The following is a 19,817-nucleotide window of genomic DNA, read 5'->3' as shown; positions in this document are numbered from 1 at the left end:
CACCTGTTTTCATCTCCACACCTGCGCCTATCTCCGTTAATCCTGAGCCTTACTGAAGACGGCAGCACTGTGCTACTCGTCGCTGGATCGTTGAGCAGCGTCAGTCACTCTGTAGTCTGAAAATTAGAATCTGTGCACGTTGTATATATTATCACCTGGTGTTGTCTTTGTAAATAAATTCACTGTCTTCTCTGCAAGGATCCTTGGTCTGCGCCTGAGTCCGTTTACGAACCTTGAGAGCCATGCAATTTTCGGGTGAAGCTATTACGGCTTGGTCACAATGTGCAATTTAGAATGTGCGAGAGTGCAAGTGTCTACACTGTTCTCGATTTATTTATACATCCACTCAGTGTATATATACATACACTCGCTGTGTACATGTATACAACTTGCCCAAGTCTACATTTAGTCTTACTTACAGTTTAAATATATACATGTACATTCTTAAAATACAGATATCTATATTTATATTCCTAGATTTTACACGGTACATACTTTAGACCGTACATTTGAACATTTTATTTTAAACTGCTTGTGACATAGTATTTTTATTCTATCTTATTTGAATTGATTTGATTGTTTTTTTGTTTGTTTTTTCTTAATTTTTGCTGCTCTTAACTTTATACTGTCCACTTTCTGCCATGACCAAGTAAATTTCCCACTTTTTGGGACTAATAAAGGTTTATCCTATGTTATCTATAGACCAACAGGTATTCTAAAAATATACATATATACATATATATATATGTATGTATGTACATATATATATATATATACATAATATAATACAACATTATGTATAACATTAATCGCCTCCGTCCTGGTTCAGATTCCACCATTCCTTCTCGGTGTCACAGATCCTCCTCCTCTCTTTCTCTTTCCATCCCTTCCCCCCGGCTAGCCACCATGGGGCGCAGGGCTTTCTGTTGCTCTGCCCCCCGTCTTTGGAACTACCTTCCTCCTGGGATAAGAAACATCACTTCCCTCCCTCTTTTTAATTTATTTTATCTATTTGCTCAACGTTTCATCTTTATTATTTTGTAAATTGTTATGTTTGTTGTTGTTATTGCTTGTGTACAGTTTCCTTGAGTGTTTTGAAAGGCACTTTCTTAAATAAAATGTAGTATTATTATTATTATTATTATTATTATTATATAACAGCTGAACACACCGGTGGCATTCTTTCTATAATAGAAGTCAAATATTCTTCAGAAAGTTCTTCCCACATCTGTTGCAGAAGTTCCCATCAATGTGTAGCATTTGTAGGTTGCTTTGCTTTCACTCTTCTGTCCAGTTCATCCTAAACCAGCTCGATGGGGTTTATGTCTCACTCCATGTCTTCAACCTTACCATCTTGTTCTTTTTTCCTGAGGTAGTTCCAGCATAACTTGGACTTATGTTTTGGGTCATTATCTTGCTGTAGGATGAACCCCTGACCAACTAGGCGCTTACCAGAGAGTGTTGCATGGTCCTGCAGAATGCTGTGGTAGCCATTTTGGTTCAGGATGCCTCTCACTCTGTACAATTCACCGACCCTGGATCCAGCCAAACAACCCCAGACCATCACACTTCCTCCTCCATGTTTGACACTTGATGCGACACACTGTGGAATCATCCTTTCTCCTATTCGACAGCGTACAAAGATCCTGCGAGATGAACCGAAGATTTCACATTTTGATTCATCAGTCCAGTCCAGTGGTGGTGTTTCATGGCCCAGAAAAGCCTCTTTGTCTTATTAGCAGTGGCTTTCTTGCTGCAACTCGTCCTGTCAAACCTGCAGCTCGAAGTCTTCTCTTCGCAGTTGAAGCTGAGACTTGCTTACTATGACCACTATTAAGCTGTTGTCCAGTGAGCCATCTATCACACAAGCTGTTAAGTCTCAGAAACTTGTCCTCTGATTCAAATGTAGCTTTGGGTCTGAGTTTGCCCCAGTTTCTGAGTGCCTATTGATGCTAAGGAAACTGTGCTCACTGACACCTTGACTTTCTTTGCAATTTCTCTGTAGGAAAGATCGACATTTTTAGGTGTTCCATTGTTATTTGCCTTTTTCTTGACATTTTTTTTTAGCAATTTTTACAATACCGTTCAACTGATGTTCACGAGGGAATGGTACTACCACAGTGTGTTCCAACACTGCTTTTATGCAGACGGGGGGGTCAGTAATCCATAAAAGTTGGAACACCTGTAGGAATTAATAGCACCAGCTTTCAAGGCTTGATCAACCTCCACTGCTTAAAATTGTTAACCCATTTTGTGTTCCCTGAAAAGGCCCTTTTTATAACTCTGAAATGTACATTATTTTTCAGTTTTGGCTAACCTTACATAACCTTTTCTTTTTCACCTCTGGCAGTCCACTTACCTTTGTACCATTTCAAGTTATTAATTGGACCTGAAACGCAATAAATAACTAGAAACATTGGGGTGTTCTAAAACTTTTGGCCAGTAGTGTTTTAATGCACTGGCAGTGTGTTTGGGATCACTGTCATGCTGAAAAATTAATTCTGCCAATTCTAACAAGATCCCTGACACCACTGGCTAAAATAGACCAAACCATAACAGGGCCTCCACCATGTTTTACAGATGTTTACAGATATGGACACTTACGGCTGGATTATGCTGAATACTGTAACCAAAAATTGGAAATTTTGTGTCATCACTCCATAAGACCTATTGCCATCTGTAATTTGGCAGACCTGATCCTTTTCTCCTGGAGTCCATATCTGATGAGGCGATGGATGAACCATGCTGAAATATGCCAGGTTTTCGCCTAATAGCTCTTTGTCTCATGGCCATAGAATAGCATTTTTTCACCTTGTTGTAAAGTTTAAGATTAGTTCTTTGCCATGTTGTCTGGTGGTCGGATATAAGGAGTAGACTGAAAGTGAGAGGACAAAAAAAAACAAAAAACAAGAGCAGCTAATGTCCAAAGCAAAACTTTGCAAGACATTAGGGAAGTCTGGAGAACTATTGGCTTGCTCATTGGTAGCAAAATATAAAGATAAGAGGGAAAGCTTTAGACTTTTGCACAGTACTGTAAAAGGGCAACAAATGAGGATCTCTACAAAAAAATCATTTTTTTATTTCCAACACTTGAAATAAAACTGTCCAACACTCATTAAAATACAGCTAGCTCAGGTTTCGTTAGGTGATACAACAGAAAGTTACAAAAAAGTAGCAGTAGCAGTTTCCTTTAGTCTTAACTCCAAACATCACTCATCACAATAACGTCTCAGATAAATTTATGGATACATTCAGTCTATTTGGCCTTCTTAAATTTGCCTGGTGTGGCTCCAGTTTTCTGCTTTTTCTTTGCTGATCCTTTTATCTCAGGTTCCTGACAAAGACAAAGAAAACAGTATAGAAAATGTCAGGACTAGGAAAAGAAATCAGTCTTTACACCAGCAGTTTCCTGTTTTTATAACAAGATCTAAATTAAATATGTCAGTCAAACACTTCTGCCTGCTTTTTATAGTTACAAGAGAACTAGAAAGAATTTTAGACAGAAAAAAAAAACCACACACACACACACACACACACACACAGTACCACAGTTTTCTGACATGTACCTTTCGCTTGGACGACAGAGATCCAGTGACAGTGAAGAAAGAGTCCAGACGTCCCTGCGTGCTGCCCTGTCTGCTCTTTACAATCTTCTTACAGCCGTTACGGATTCTGTCCTCACTGCACACACATACACAAATAAAATAATAAAAGCTTCACTTTATCCTATGAGTATGTTTGTTCACATATTTAACAGACAGAAAAAATGTGTAAACCTGCAAGACGAACACACTATAGATCAAATATCTTTTTATTTTTTAAAAGAGTGGAGGCATCAGGCAGGAGGAAAAGAGGAGAAGCAGAGAGGAGGTTCATAGATGTAGTGAAGGAGGACATGCAGAGGGTTTGTGTGACAGGAGGACACTAGGGATAGGATTAGATGGAGGCAGATGATCAACCATCGAACTCAAAAGATGCCAGAAACACTTCATGTACATAGACAACAGTGCCACCTATTGGTCAAACATTAAACAAAAAAGTGTGTGTAGTCAAAGTCAAAGCAACAACAGATCATCTCCGTCAAACTAAGTAAATAGGTAAAGCAGAAGATAAGAATGAGTCAATATTTAGTTCACCTGAACTGTTTCTCTTCACACATGAATTGGATCAGTCCTTCCTCATCCGGCTCGTTCCACTTCAGCTCCACTGTAGAACAATCCACCACTTCTGGCTTCAAAAACAAACCCCTGGCTTCTTTGTACAGCCAGTCTTCTGGAGCAGGGTGCTTCTGCATAAAGACAAGCATTGCGCACACACACAGAATCAGAACCGGCACCTCGCTCAGCTGACCTGCACTACAGATTACAGCAACCTTCAACTTACATTGGAATCAATGTTCTCTAGAATCTCTTCGATGCTACCGTGCTGTTTGATGAGGTCGATTGCTCTCTTTGGGCCGATCCCCTTGATAGTGCCGCAGTAGTCACAGCCCAACAGAATACACAGGTCAATGAACTGGGATGGAGTACAGAAAGGAGTAAATAGCAAGAAAGACTGAGATCAATGTTGTGTTTAAAGCTCCACAGCACAAACATCTGATAGCCAGGAGAGTACCACCACATTTCTTTGAACAAACAGCACAGCATGCTGACATGCACCAGGTGATAGCTGTGTCATCATGAGAGAAGTACGGGAAGTGCTTCAGATTTAAAGAGAAACTTATTTATCTAAAATTTGTTCAAGACAGGAAAAGAACACTTTACCTGTTCATTGGTCAGGCCGATGTCCTGCAGGATGCGACTGAAGTGGAACTCTTGAATAGGAAGTTTCCTGAAACAATAATAAACAGCTTGTAGTTGACTATTTATGTTGCATGGCGACTATCAAACTACCAAATCCTAAAACCTCATAACTTGGTTCAAATTTATGAATTGGAAGTGTGAACTTATTCATTTGAACCATCTCATATACACATATATTTATATGGCAAACATAAATCTGATGTAGAATTAAGGCAACAACTTTAGGTCATTTCCACTCTGCTAATATCTCTGTCAAAGGTGATGCCGGTTCATACTTTGCTTCACTGGCCGTGAGATGTCTGAGAAGGATGTTTGTCCCAAAGGTCAGCCCGTCCATATCCTCTGTTGCCGTGGCAAACACCTTCCCTGCTTTAACCAGAGCAGCACAGCTGGCCTCAGCTTCACATGGAGCCTTTAAGGAAATGAAAAAAATAAATTAAATTACATCTAACAGAATGGTACACACAATCTGTCTTAATGCAACTACCTCAAACTGCACTGCAGAATCCCAATTCATGTATATTTTTAAGCTTTAGGCATAATTTAATTACATTTCTGTCTTTCTGTGTGAATGACCCCAGCTGGACTGTATAACTGTAACTTGGTAAGGGTAAGAGGATAAGAAGCCTGTAACATTGTAGGAACACTAAAACACAAATCATTCATGGGAGGGATGTCTCCAAACTGTGTAATAACTGTGCAAATATTCTTGATGCCACAAGAATGTGTAGAAATAGAAATCTCACCTCAATGTAAGGCACTCCCATCAGGGTCAGGAGCTTCTTACACTCATCATTATGCTGCTTCGTGACTTTAACCAGACGCTTAGTGAACTTGTCAATGTTCTCTTGCTCCCCTGGTTTGAGAGAGAAAAACATCCAATTAGACTTTCATGCCCAAAGTAAAACATGTTCACAGACTTTCCTATAATACTTGTGATATAGTCTGAGTCCAAGTGTGGTTTAAAAACTAGCAACTTCCAACAACCCCCCCCCCCCCCCCAGAAAAGTCTTTACCAATTTCTTGGGCCTGGGCAAGCATCTTCTCAGCTTCGGCTCTCCTCTCCCCTCTTTTCTCAAGCTGGAAGATGAAGACACAAGCAGAATAAGAGAGAGCTGTCAGTACAAATGTTTCCATTTGCAGATGGGTGAGGGCCAGAGGAAATCCTTACTCACCTCTGCTGACTTGAGCTGTGGGGGCTTGCCGTCAAACACATACACAGGTTTGATTCCATGTTCCAACATGCGAATGGTGCGGTAGAACATTCCCATTAAGTGGCTTGAAGAAAGGAGTAAAGGCAAAAATCATTCCTGTGTGTTCAGACCTAAGTTACAAATCACTGAGGTTAAACAGAGGAACTACTGCATCTATGAAGGATCTACAATTAGGTCTTCTTATTCAATTTTAAATGTTTATTGTTGCAGCAGTACCTTGTTGTCTCTCCATCTTCATTCTGCAGAACGTTACCATCTTGTCGCACAGCGATCAGAAACTGGTAGATGCACATAGAGGCATCAATAGCAATTTTCCTGCCTACAGAAGGTGAAAAGAGGTGCTCATTCAACAATGACATAAAGAGTTAGCATTCCATCATGCATACTACATACTGTATGTTGCAACAAATTGAGGGTAGACTGAAACTCATGCATCACTGATGTATAAGGAGTGTAATCTGGAACAGTTACCAAAGTAGTTCTTTATGTCTTGCTCTTTAATGGCACCAGGGGCCTGGTCAGCAATTAGCTTGGCAAGTCCGTGTATTCCCATTGTGTCAGAAAATCTGAGAAAAAAAGAGAGAGAGAGTGAAGCTCTGTGGTTAACATGCTGTGTCATTTCCATCCCCACTGCATTTCACAAAGGCCCCTATCACTGGTACAGGTCGGGTCTGCAGAAGCTTGAGAAAACAAAGAGGTCACAGTACAAGTTGTTTACAAATATGAAGCTCTTTTTTTTTTTTAACGGAGGCTTGATGTCAATTAAAAGACGAGCTCCGCCTCATTTGTTATCTCTCAGCAATGTGTGTGCCAGGTTTGTGAATTTACAATGATCTTTAAATCGACGAGTTCATGTAAGCAAACTGCCGAGCAGAAATGTATCCTGGCTTTGATCTACTAGTGTGTACCAGCTGACTTTAATGAAAATGCCACAGGATGCAGCAATCTACTATCAAAGTTAGCTTGCAGGTTATATATTGTTAACATTTACAACGGACTCACCAATTTAGTAAAACACCTCAGCTCGTGCAGCCGCTCCACGTCCTAGCGCGCGAGGAACTGACTGTTTCGCGGGAAATCAAATAGCAGGCATTTTCTATCGATCTACCGAGCGCCTCACTTCCAGGTACTCCGAAAAACCGTGCATCGATAGTGCAAGGTTGATTAATCAGCCCTGAGTTCCGACACGGAAGACCCGCAAAGGCACTGATTGGTTATTTACTGTTGAAGGAAATCCGGTTTATAGGAAAAAGGGGGAAAAAATAACACCGTCGAAAGCCGCGAACTCCCACCTTTTAGTTCATAATTTCCAGAGGCGTTAAAGACCGTAAATACTCCACGTTTATTTTACATTGCTTGTGAGTTAAATTTGTCACCGGCTGGGATTAACCGGTAAGATTTCAGGTGTATTCTTGTTTCTCCGCCCACTCCGGAAAACTCAGCCGAGTCGTCGTTATTTTTATTTTCTAAGGTGACGTGGAGTCGGAGCTCTTCTTCTTCGTCCACACTGGCCCATGTGTGAATAAAAGTACTCAGTGTACCCGGATATGAACGTAGTGATATTACGTTGACACAAGATATCAAGAATTTCCAAGATGCTCGGCTGTAAGGCTGAATCTTCACACTGAGCTCCACTGTAGCGGAGAAGAGAGCAGCCTGCTGGGGCCTGGAGTCCAAAGAAGCCGGCGGACAGACAGATTTTGTTGGATCTGGAGCATCGGGACGGACGAACGGTAGATCCGATTGTGCTGATTTCGTTGTTGTAGTCTTTTTTAGCGAGCATGTGCTTATTTGGAGTAAAACAGCGTTGATGTGGATGAGTCGCTTGTTTTACTTAAATTAAGGAGGCCCCCTTTGATTATAATCATGCTGCTGTCCACAGAAACAGGACACAGCTTGTAGTGTAGCGACCTTGCTCTTACTGCTTACTGCAGTTGTTGTATATACTATTACTTATCTCACTGTGTGAGGCATTTCTGCGTGTTTGCTGCTATTATTCATTCAACTGATTTAACTCTTTTGGCTTGAGTCTTTCTGAATACTTCGTGGGCTTCGTATGTAGTCTTGTAATCAGTAAAAAGTTCAGATGTGCATAGAGCTGTGATGCTATTCTTTAGTTCGTCACAAGGGACGATCAAAAAGTGATCTGGCTTATATCAAAGGCATTGCAACCTTACCATTCAGACCAAATTTGCATTGCTGTGAAATTCAACACTAATGCCACATCAGCAATAATTCTAGGTCGCCCTTCTAAAGTTCTCCTTCTATCACTTGCATAAAAAAATGTGAGGATTGTGGTTTTTCTGGAAATGTAGTTGATAGGGAACACGTTTGTGTGCTTTGTAGAGTATGCAAATGAAAGGGGAGCCGTGGCATTGTATCATCATGCGTCACCATTCCAACGCAAACTTAATACATGTTCATATGCAAGTTAAGCATACCATGAACACTAATGTTTGTCTAATATGCTTTGAAATTGAAAGCAACTCTGAAACTCTGCACCTGGATGAAAACTGTCCCTCTGAGCAATGTTACTTATTTTCTGCTCTTATAAACTCCAACAGACAAACTGACGGTGCTTATTTGATCCCAAACCCTCTTTTGGGCTGATGAAACTGATGAAATGCATTGCAATTCACTGTGGTTACACAGCATCTGTGTTTGAGCCAGTTTCATCATTTTCTGCTGTGTTTGTTAACACAGCGCAGGAGTGACGTTGCATAAAATTATGCAGTTATACCTCTCCGTGTTAAGATAATTACGTGTCACATTAGAAGTGCACAAAAGTGAGAGACAGGCTAGCTTAAAATAAACCTGAACTGATAAGCTGTCGTGTTTTCAACAGGGGCCATGCATCGTGGAACAGGACGCACGTCAGGTGGCTGTCAGAGGATGATGGTGCTGCACTCTGTCTTGATCCTGTTCTCGTTCTTAGGCTGGGCCCTTGGCTACAAGCAGGGAGACAATGTGACTCTTTATGTCAACAAAGTGGGCCCTTATCATAACCCCCAGGAGACATATCACTATTACACATTGCCTGTTTGCAGGCCGGAGAAGGTCAGTATTAGTTCTGTGTCACTGCGTGGTGTTGGTCTGTTGTAACAAAACAGAAGAACTGGAGACATGTAGATGAGAGTGTAATGATAATATCTAAATCTCAGGACTTACGTCTCCAGTTCCTGTGAAAATATTTTTAAGAAAAGACTTTGCTATGTTATATTTTATCCCATATCTGTTTGTTTCTACTTGAGGGTGTAATATTGAGGTGAAGTGTTACTCCCAACCACAAAATCTGAAAATGCGTATTAATTCATGTTGAGTAAAGAAGTGTCTTTTTTATAGAAAGATCATGGCATTTTCTTGTAAAAATGTGATCAAAATGACATCCTGAAACATGAGAGTAATAAAAATGTTTTAATTTTGTGTAACTGATTTGCTGTTAAGAATTCACACATTTCACCAAAACACAAGCTTTTTCTTTAAGTTGATAGTTTATTTCATGGCTCGCAGGTTTAAGAGAAAAGCCATTATTGGAAGTTTGATTGTGTTGGTAGCAGTGGAGCCTGCATTTTCAAAGGCAGCAGTAACATTGTATTAACATTGTATCGATTTTTATTTAGCTAACAGTTTTGAAATAACTGCTCTCAGAATTATGATCACCTAATTTGGCACTTTTTAAAAAAAAACATCCTGTATATTAAATGCTAATACTTCTTTCATCAGGTGCATCATAAGTCTCTGAGCCTGGGAGAAGTGCTGGATGGTGACAGAATGGCAGAGTCTTTATATTACATCCGCTTCAGAGAGAACGTGGAGAAAAAAGCTCTCTGCCAGCTCACTCTTTCAGAAAAACAGGTATTTACAGGAGTAAATTTGTAATAGTTAACATGCCTAACATCAGAAAACTGGTTGGTAATAAACTGCAAACATTCAAAGCTTTGACCAGCACCACTGTGAGGATTTTCAGCCACGTAAAAATGAAACAAAAATGCTATTCTACTCCTCAACTTAAAAGCCAAATATCTACCCAACCAACTAATATCCAAAATATCAAATACAGGTCCTTCTCAAAAAATTTGCATATTGTGATAAAGTTCATTATTTTCTGTAATGTACTGATAAACATTAGACTTTCATATATTTTAGATTCATTACACACAACTGAAGTAGTCCAAGCCTTCCATTGTTTTAATATTGATGATTCTGGCATACAGCTCATGAAAACCCAAAATTCCTATCTCAAAAAATTAGCATATCATGAAAAGGTTCTCTAAACGAGCTATTAACCTAATCATCTGAATCAACGAATTAACTCTAAACACCTGCAAAAGATTCCTGAGGCTTGTAAAAACTCCCAGCCTGGTTCATTACTCAAAACCGGAATCATGGGTAAGACTGCCGACCTGACTGCTGTCCAGAACGCCATCATTGACACCCTCAAACAAGAGGGTAAGACACAGAAAGAAATTTCTGAACGAATAGGCTGTTCCCAGAGTGCTGTATCAAGGCACCTCAGTGGGAAGTCTGTGGGAAGGAAAAAGTGTGGCAGAAAACGCTGCACAACGAGAAGAGGTGACCGGACCCTGAGGAAGATTGTGGAGAAGGACCGATTCCAGACCTTGGGGGACCTGCGGAAGCAGTGAACTGAGTCTGGAGTAGAAACATCCAGAGCCACCGTGCACAGGCGTGTGCAGGATATGGGCTACAGGTGCCGCATTCCCCAGGTCAAGCCACTTTTGAACCAGAAACAGCGGCAGAAGCGCCTGACCTGGGCTACAGAGAAGCAGCACTGGACTGTTGCTCAGTGGTCCAAAGTACTTTTTTCGGATGAAAGCAACTTTTGCATGTCATTCGGAAATCAAGGTGCCAGAGTCTGGAGGAAGACTGGGGAGAGGGAAATGCCAAAATGCCTGAAGTCCAGAGTCAAGTACCCACAGTCAGTAATGGTCTGGGGTGCCATGTCAGCTGCTGGTGTTGGTCCACTGTGTTTTATCAAGGGCAGGGTCAATGCAGCTAGCTATCAGGAGATTTTGGAGCACTTCATGCTTCCATCTGCTGAAAAGCTTTATGGAGATGAAGATTTCATTTTTCAGCACGACCTGGCACCTGCTCACAGTGCCAAAACCACTGGTAAATGGTTTACTGACCATGGTATTACTGTGCTCAATTGCCCTGCCAACTCTCCTGACCTGAACCCCATAGAGAATCTGTGGGATATTGTGAAGAGAAAGTTGAGAGACCCAAGACCCAACACTCTGGATGAGCTTAAGGCCGCTATCGAAGCATCCTGGGCCTCCATAACAAATCAGCAGTACCACAGGCTGATTGCCTCCATGCCGCGCCGCATTGAAGCAGTCATTTCTGCAAAAGGATTCCGGACCAAGTATTGCGTCCATAACTGAACATAATTATTTGAAGGTTGACTTTTTTTGTATTAAAAACACTTTTCTTTTATTGGTCGGATGACATATGCTAATTTTTTGAGATAAGAATTTTGGGTTTTCATGAGCTGTATGCCAAAATAATCAATATTAAAACAATGAAAGGCTTGAACTACTTCAGTTGTGTGTAATGAATCTAAAATATATGGAAGTCTAATGTTTATCAGTACATTACAGAAAATAATGAACTTTATCACGATATGCTAATTTTTTGAGACGGACCTGTATATGGGTAAAGCTACTCACCAGCCACTTTGATGGGTGCACCTGTTCAACTACTTGTTAAAGCAAACATCTAATCAGCCAATCAAATGTCAGCAATTCATTGCATTTTGGTATATAGGCATGGTCAGGGTGACCTACTACAGTTCAAACCGAGAATCAGAATGCAGAAGAAAGGTGATTTATGTGACCTTGAATGTGTTGGTTGGTGCCAGGTGAGCTCCATCGAGTGCTTCAGAATTTGCTGATCTACTGGGATTTTCTCTCGAGTTTACCGTGAGATTGTCTGAAAAAGAAAATATCCAGTGAGCAGCAGGACTGGGTGAAAATGGCCTGTCGATATTCTGGCCAGAGGAGAATGGTCAGACTGCTTTGAGCTGATAGGAAGGCAACAAAAATTCAGATGGCTAATCAATACAACCAAGGTATGCAAAAGAGCATCTCTGAACACATAACATGACAGTAGATTGGATGGGCTACAGTACCTGTCAGAACAGCAGAGGCTACAGTTCACACAGGCTCACCAAAGATGGACAGTAGAAGACTGGAGAAATGTTTCCCGATCTGATGAGTCAGAACTGGCTGACCACCACCGTGTACCATCTTCTGCTTCAAGGAGGATAACAAACCATGTCACAAAGCTTAAATAAACTTAACCTGGTTTCTTGAACATGGCATTGACTGTGCTCAAAATCTCTGAGGAATGTTTCCTGGACCTTGTTTAATGGAAATCAAGGCAATTCTCAAAGTGGCCAGAAATTATGTGTAAACAGATTTCCTTTTTAGATCTGCTGGTCTGTAGCAGTGAAGTTATTTTTTCTTTTTCTGGATAAGATGATAAAACTAAAACTGTTGGGTTTTTTGCATTTCATGGAAGTCTTTCATCCTTTGTTACCTTGGATACATGTATCCATATCAGGATCTAATCCCTCTTGATATTTGCTGTTACACCTGTACTTTGTTGTATGCTGAACCATGGAGTCTGTAAAATAGCAGTTTCACATAATAAACATCTGTACAACTTTAGCACAGCTGTTTCATTATGTGAGGCCACAACCTTTTTCTAATAAAAAAAGAGGGTCAATACATTTTAATGAACATTTTAACAAATGTAAATGTGCCAGATTATAGCCCTAGGCTAATTTCCATCTGTAGACCCTCTGGCAGGTTGATGTTACACACAAGTTAATAGCAACATACAGAGACACTATTTCTAGAACATGTATACAGACAAGGACAAAAAACAGTGATCCCATCATATTAGAACAAACAATGACAACAACTACTGCTTAAAATATGTCATCTGTTAACTGTTGGTGCTTGTTTTTTCCTTGGTAGGTGGACGAGCTTCGTGAGGCCATTGAGGAGCTGTACTACTTTGAATTTGTCCTGGACGATATTCCAATTTGGGGTTTTGTAGGATACATAGAGGAGAGTGGTTTCCTGCCTCACAGCCACAAGGTAGAAATTATGGAAATGTTTTATTGATATGCTAAGCTCTTGATAAACCAAATGAAGCATCATTCCTCTTACTTCTAAACTCCTCCTGCCTCTTTTCTGTTCTATCAGGTGGGTTTGTGGACGCATCTGGATTTCAACATCGAGTACAACGGCGACTCTGTGATCTTTGCCAATGTCTCAGTAAAAGACGTTAAGCCTGTTCCCTTAGAGGAGGGGGCAGGTGCAGCAGTGGGGGGTGTCGGAGTAGGCGGAGGCAGCCTGACGGTGACCCATACCTACAGCGTGCACTGGTTTGAATCATCTCTGCCCTATTCCCGGAGAGCTGAGCGTCTCAGAGACTACTCGTTCTTCCCCAAAACACTGGAGATCCACTGGTTGTCCATCATTAACTCACTGGTGCTGGTGGTGCTGCTTCTTGGCTTCGTCATCATCATCCTCATGAGAGTCCTTAAGAATGACTTTGCTAGGTGAGCAAGCGACGCAAAGACAGTGAATAATGCATTGCTTGAATACAAAAGACAAAACAAAATGTCAGGTCTCTGTGTCCCTTTAATGTGGTTTAATAATGGGTTGGCTGAGAACAGAAGGCTGGAGGTGCAATTCCCGGCTGCTTCAGTCTGCCTGCCAAAGGACCCTTGGGCACAATACTGAAGGGGGCCAAAGTGGGCCAAGAAAGTATCTCCCACAGCATTACACCACCACTACCAGCCTGATTTGTTGATATAAGGCATGCTTTCACGTTGTTAACACCAAAATCAAAAGGCCAGACAGTTTTTCTAGTCTTCTCATATCCAACTTTGGTAAGTTGATGTAGGTTATAGCCCCAGTTTCCTGTTCTTGGCTGACAGGAGTAGCACCAAGTGAGTTCTGCTGCTTTACGCCCATCTGCTTCAAGGTTGGACATGTTTTTTTATTCTGATGCTCTTCTGCATACGTTGGTTGTGACGAGTGGTTATTTGAGATACTGTTGCCTTCCTGTCAGCTCAAAGCAGTCTGACCACTCTCGTCTGACCTCTGGTGTCAACAAGGCAGTGAGCAGCTTACTGGATTTTCTCTTTTTCAGACCATTCTCTGTAAAACCTGGAGATGTCTGTGCAGGAAAATCAGAGATTTTCCTTTTCTTTATTTTATGTCCTTGTATCTGTTGAACACTTTAAGGGCTTTTGTTGGTTTTTCTGTCTCCAAGCTCTCATTTTACTACTATGTTTAAATAGAAGCTTTAATGTGAAGTTTAGTCCTTAATGTAGTTTCTTTTTGGTCTAAATGTGCAAAATTGTATGCAATTCCTGGACCTGTATTACCTGCAAGACCATGTAAATATAACAGAGCCGTTTCTTGCTCTCTTTTTGGTTCTCCCAATCATAAAAATACTTTGCTTTCACCTTCAGGTACAATGTGGAAGAGGAGGGTGGCTGTGATGATCTGGACCAAGGAGACAATGGTTGGAAAATCATCCATACTGACGTATTTAGGTTTCCTCCTTTCAAAAGCTTGCTCTGTGCTGTGCTGGGAGTTGGGGCTCAGTTCCTTACCCTTGCCACAGGTGAGGATTGACTCTCAAATTCACAAACACAATGAAACACTGGCCTGTTTAATCCCAGTGAGGTATCTTGTTTTTTGTTCCCTTTGAAAATTGAGCATTCTGGTTTTCTTAGCACTTCTATCCCATAACAACAGTCTTTGTCTGAAGCATTAGAGTAAAAGGAAAAACCTGATACTTGTATATACATACAGAACATATGATAATCACCTTAATATATCCTTTGTTTGCTTTAGCGATAATCCTCATGGCATTGCTGGGAATGTTCAATGTGCACCGCCATGGCGCCATCAACTCAGCAGCCATCGTCCTGTATGCTCTGACCAGCTGTGTGTCAGGCTACGTCTCATGCAGTTTCTACACACAGATCAACGGCCAGCGCTGGGTGTGGAACATCATCCTCACATCATCTCTCTTCTCCGGTAAGTGAAAATGGAAGCGACCCAGCATTTAATAGCACATGTTCACGTGTCAGATTCTCATCAAAGGCTGCACGGTCGGTGTGCGTGTTTTTTCCGCCCCCTGTTGGATAAGGAAGGACGAGTTAGTGAAATTAGCATAACTTCAGGTGTGTACTTGTAGCTCTAAACATAATACAGCATTTACCTGAAACCATTTTTCAAATTAATTGTGAATTTATTCATGAATATATTCAGATACCAGATGGGATTGTTTGTATTTCTGATGTTTAAAACAATTTAGGATTTCATTTCCTTTCCCCCAAAAACCTCTAAGAAAGCTGGGGGGGGGTGCTTGTTTTTTGTTTTTGTTTTTTTTAAATAAAATTCCACATTATTGGCATTCATGTTTCTTTACTAGAAAACGTAGTTCATTATATTTAACTGAAGTTAGAGCTGGGCGATAGAACGATAACAATATGTATTGCGAAATAACTTTTTCTCGATAGAAAAATTAAACTATTGCGATAGGCCTCGTCTCTCTTGTCCTCTTAAAAAAAAAAAGAACAGCCAATCCAAATTAAGTAGCGCAGAGCTGAACCAATCACAGCCGCAGCGTCACGTCACATGACTTGTTACGTACAGCACAAGTGCCAAGCCGCACATGTGTATTTGTTTGGGAAGCAGCCCCATAAGAGCACCTGGCTGCAGCCGTGCCGTGTCTGGAAATACAATAAAGCGGTGCATGCTCAATCTCTGACTGAAAGCGCTAATTCGTCATTCGGCTTTTGTCAGACTAAAGTAACTGTTAAAACTGTTTGAAAAGCTAAGCTATACAACAAGGAGAGATTGAGAATTTCCTTTTAGTTCTCAGTTTATTTGATATTGACAAAAGTTAGTCAATTTTGTCTGTTCTTCTGTAAAACAAACTAACATTTATTTTTAGAATTAATATTTTGTTTCTTAGTGGAATTGACAATTTAGTAGTCTGTTTTGTTTGTTCTATTTTGAAACTTAAACGCTTTAGCGGCTGCCTTTTGTGTAGTTTGCAATATTTCCCTTTATTTATCTCAAAAAGTCTCATGTTCCTTAAGTACATCTACCCTGTTGAACTTATTATGGGAAATAAATATTTAAATCAAAACAAGCTGCTGATTATTTCACATTTTACTTGTGAGCAACGGCACATTTAAATCTTACAAATATAGTTATTTGGCTTATATCGTGATATATATTGTTATCGCCTGAAATGAAAAAAACATATCGTGATATGAAAAAATCTTATATCGCCCAGCTCTAACTGAAGTCATAACATCCACAGCGTATCTTTTATCAAGTAGCAACACTGTTGAAATGCAAAACGGTTATCTGCCGCACTCACACCTCATGTTGACCATTTACAAAGGAGCTGGCAGGTTAAAGATTAAAGACCTAATGTCTGATTTAGTTATCAGATATTTCCATTCTCATATCTGCACTTGGATGTGGTTAATTTGCATGTTCTTTTTTTTTAAGTTTTGCAAAACTGTTTTAAATAATAAATACAATTGATTTTGATAGTTGTTAATTTAAAAAGTATTTTGCGGGATGACTCGATGGTGAAGGTGTACACCATGTGGGCACAGATGGTCTCACCAGCTGATCTCTGGTTTGTTTCCCACTTGGGCTTTGTGCTGAATGCCATTAACCTACTATTTGTCACAGTTTTTCGTAACTATGTTATCAAATATAGGCTTAAAAACCCTCAAAGTAAATAAAAGGTATTTAGTAAGTAAAAGGTACTCAGTTAGTTGTAATAGTTGAATGTACAGTATCAATCCACATCTAGCCAGTAAATTATTTATTCATGAATCTGTGTTCACGTTCCTTATGACATAATGCTTTCTAGCAACCCTCAAATGAAAACATTACATGGATTATTAGATGCTGCTCTTTTATTAACTTGATTATTCATTCCTGCAGCTCCACTGTTCTTCACGTGGAGTGTAGTGAACTCTGTCCACTGGTGGAGCGGCTCCACTCAGGCTCTGCCAGCCACCACCGTGCTCCTGCTGCTGGGCGCTTGGTTGCTGGTGGGCTTCCCACTAACGATCATCGGTGGCATTGTGGGAAAGAACCGAGCTGGTAGCTTCCAGGCACCGTGCCGCACCCGTAACATCCCCAGACAGATCCCGGCTCAGCCCTGGTACAAACATACGATTGTGCACATGGCCATCGGCGGCTTCCTTCCCTTCAGGTGAGCTGACCTCAGGTGTTTAGTCAGGGGGACATTTGTAGAAGTGTAGTCATAGATCAGAGAGTAGAAAAGGTGACAATACAACACTTTATAGTTTTACTCCAAAGTAATTAACATCAGACTTGTGAACTATTAAAGGGAAACCCATCATCCTGAGCCTTAGGAAGATAATAACAGGGACAGTCATTGCAAAAGTGAATTTTTTTTTTCTTTATTCTGTCACCTCATTTACATTCAGGTGTTTTATAGATCACTGCGCACTATTCACGAATGTTTCCAGTAACTAAAGTTTGGCTAAACAGAAAAATATCAGGGAACTGTTGCACTTCATTCTTTTTTCTTTATTTTTTTTAATGCACCATTTACATAAGCATACGTCGAAGTTGAATTTAGAGTGACTGGCTCTAAATAGAATTGGATAGAATTACTCCCTCTCGTTTTTGGTTTTTTAACACTGTTTTCCATCCAATCTTTCCCTAAGTGCCATCTCAGTGGAGCTGTACTACATCTTTGCCACTGTTTGGGGAAGAGAGCACTACACGCTGTACGGCATCCTGCTGTGTGTCTTCGCCATTCTCCTGTCTGTGGGTGCCTGCATCTCTGTGGCACTGACCTACTTCCTGCTGTCTGGTGAAGACTACCAATGGTGGTGGAGGAGTGTGCTGAGCACCGGATCCACCGGCATCTTCATCTTTGTCTACTCTGTTTTCTACTATAGGAACCGGTCCTCTATGAGCGGCCTGGTGCAAAGCACTGAGTTCTTTGGGTACTCCCTGCTCACAGCAATGGTCTTCTCCCTGATGCTGGGCAGCGTGTCCTTCTGGTCCTCATTGGCATTTATTCGCTACATCTACCGTAGCCTCAAGATGGACTAGAAATTCAATTGGAAACACGCAACTCTAAACAGACATTTCCACTTAGCACACAAAGACAATCTTCATTCTCCTCTTTTGCTTTTTCACTCATACACACCTGTTGCATTAAAGTGAGGAGAAACAGGGGCCTTTTCCTTGATTTAAAAGGGTTTAATAGTTAAACTTGGACAGCTTGCTGGATTGGTGAACGGACAGATGAGTTTGGGGGTGGAATCACATAGATTTATGATAAAAGGGGATATTTCAACACAAAGGGATGATTGCTTCCCATCAGGGATAAATGGGTAAATTGTCGGATTTGCTACGTGAGTGAATGGATTTTGTTCAGACTGTGCAGCATCTGATTCCCGCTTCCTGGTCCATCACAGTTATGCTGGAGCTATATGTCCTACATTTCCCACAGTATACTTTACCTACTGAGACCAGCAGAATGGTACTGTAGTTTTGGCTTATTGTGCAAGAGCTATTAATAAACGCATTGTTTTGCACTGGCCTGTTTGAGCTCCACATGGCCTTGCAGCGGATAAGAAGAATGATGCCTTGTAGATTGAAGGTGGTGGTGAAGGGGGCAATATTGTAACTGTATTCTGTGGTCTCCATTGACTGTGATTTTGGTTCTGATGTAAATATAGTCTTTACAGTAAAACTCTTTTTAATACAATACTGCCAGTGTTCTGGGTTTTTCCCTCTTCAGTTTTGTTTTGTAACCTCAAAATCTATAGTGCTGTGCAAAAGTCTCATGCAACCTAATTTCTTTTTAGAAAAATGGGAAATGGTTGCAGCAGTGTTTTGAAAATTGCAAACATACATGGAACTGAGCCATCTTCTAATTTCTTTAAGAAGTCTTCAGGAATAGTTCTCCAGGCTTCTCGAAGGACATTCAAAGGTCTTCCTTGGATTTTGGTCGCCTTGTGTTCAGTTTTCTGTCAAGATGATCCTACACTCAAGTTGAGGTCTGTACTCTGGAGAGGCCAATCCATAACTGATAATTCCATTTTATCATTATCATCAGGCTTAACCATTTTAACAGTTTCCTCAAGGCCTTTTATACTGTAAGAGGCCTACATTAAAAGAGAAACCCCCCCAATAATCAGACAAGCATCTATAAACAAGTACTTGGTGACCGCAGGAAGAGCAAAACTATTCTTTGAGGGGACGAAATGTTTGGCAGAACCAGGTTCAGAGAGGGGTAACTATCTGCCGTAACTGGTTTGGCTTAGAGGAGGAAGATGGGACAAAAAACACTCATCACAAGAAGCTAGGCCAACTGCAGGATTAATCCTACCTTAGGTTTGAGGCCTGATTATCATTATCACCTGATTTAGCCCTAACTATATGCTTTATCAAAAAGGAACATGTTTAGCCCCATGTTAAGAGTAGATAGAGTGTCTGTCTCCCAAAGCAAAACTGGGAGCTGGTTCCATAGAAGAGGGGCATTCAAGCTGAAGACTCTGCCTCCCATTCTTTTAAATGTCCAAGTAAGTAAGTACACAAGTAAGCCAGCAGTCTGAGAGCGAAGTGCTCTATTAGGGTGAGATGGTACTATGAGGAGTTTAAGATTGGGCCTGAATAATCAAGGTTTTCTTTGTTTAGAGATTTGCACAAATAATAGAAAGCTACCCTACATA

The 19,817-nt window shown here is 40.7% G+C and overlaps 2 protein-coding genes across 2 annotated transcripts; one reads left to right on the top strand and one right to left on the bottom strand.

Annotated features, from left to right (window-relative positions):
- Positions 1-3,049: 3,049 nt before the first annotated feature.
- fen1 (flap structure-specific endonuclease 1) lies at positions 3,050-7,155 on the bottom strand. Its single transcript, XM_003457913.5, has 12 exons — positions 7,019-7,155; positions 6,488-6,582; positions 6,233-6,335; positions 5,978-6,080; positions 5,819-5,882; positions 5,549-5,658; positions 5,078-5,214; positions 4,764-4,830; positions 4,384-4,515; positions 4,137-4,288; positions 3,567-3,681; positions 3,050-3,334 (listed from the first exon to the last, which is right to left on the bottom strand). Exons 2-12 carry the CDS (start codon positions 6,567-6,569, stop codon positions 3,257-3,259), a joined length of 1,143 nt encoding a protein of 380 aa, XP_003457961.1. The 5' UTR covers positions 6,570-6,582; positions 7,019-7,155; the 3' UTR covers positions 3,050-3,256.
- A 99-nt stretch (positions 7,156-7,254) lies between these two features.
- tm9sf1 (transmembrane 9 superfamily member 1) lies at positions 7,255-18,852 on the top strand. Its single transcript, XM_003457889.5, has 10 exons — positions 7,255-7,408; positions 7,488-7,749; positions 8,862-9,073; positions 9,740-9,871; positions 13,018-13,140; positions 13,249-13,607; positions 14,529-14,683; positions 14,917-15,102; positions 17,041-17,314; positions 17,796-18,852. The coding sequence occupies exons 3-10, from the start codon at positions 8,867-8,869 to the stop codon at positions 18,187-18,189; spliced, it is 1,830 nt and encodes a 609-aa protein (XP_003457937.2). The 5' UTR covers positions 7,255-7,408; positions 7,488-7,749; positions 8,862-8,866; the 3' UTR covers positions 18,190-18,852.
- The last annotated feature ends 965 nt before the right edge of the window (positions 18,853-19,817 follow it).

Source organism: Oreochromis niloticus, linkage group LG9 (genome assembly GCF_001858045.2).
Source record: "Oreochromis niloticus isolate F11D_XX linkage group LG9, O_niloticus_UMD_NMBU, whole genome shotgun sequence".
NCBI classification, from domain to species: domain Eukaryota; kingdom Metazoa; phylum Chordata; class Actinopteri; order Cichliformes; family Cichlidae; genus Oreochromis; species Oreochromis niloticus.
Note: the sequence above shows the minus strand (reverse complement) of the source record. Positions and strands in the feature narration are given on the sequence as shown.

Coding starts and splice junctions, on each gene's coding strand:
- fen1 (XM_003457913.5), bottom strand. CDS start 6,569: ATGGGAATACACGGACTTGCCAAGCTAATTGCTGACCAGGCCCCTGGT. Junction 4,516..4,763: donor TCGGCCTGACCAATGAACAG/GTAAAGTGTTCT, acceptor ACTCCATCCCAG/TTCATTGACCTGTGTATTCT. Junction 3,335..3,566: donor CTCTGTCGTCCAAGCGAAAG/GTACATGTCAGA, acceptor TGTCTTTGTCAG/GAACCTGAGATAAAAGGATC.
- tm9sf1 (XM_003457889.5), top strand. CDS start 8,867: ATGCATCGTGGAACAGGACGCACGTCAGGTGGCTGTCAGAGGATGATG. Junction 9,074..9,739: donor CTGTTTGCAGGCCGGAGAAG/GTCAGTATTAGT, acceptor TTCTTTCATCAG/GTGCATCATAAGTCTCTGAG. Junction 13,608..14,528: donor CTTAAGAATGACTTTGCTAG/GTGAGCAAGCGA, acceptor TTTCACCTTCAG/GTACAATGTGGAAGAGGAGG.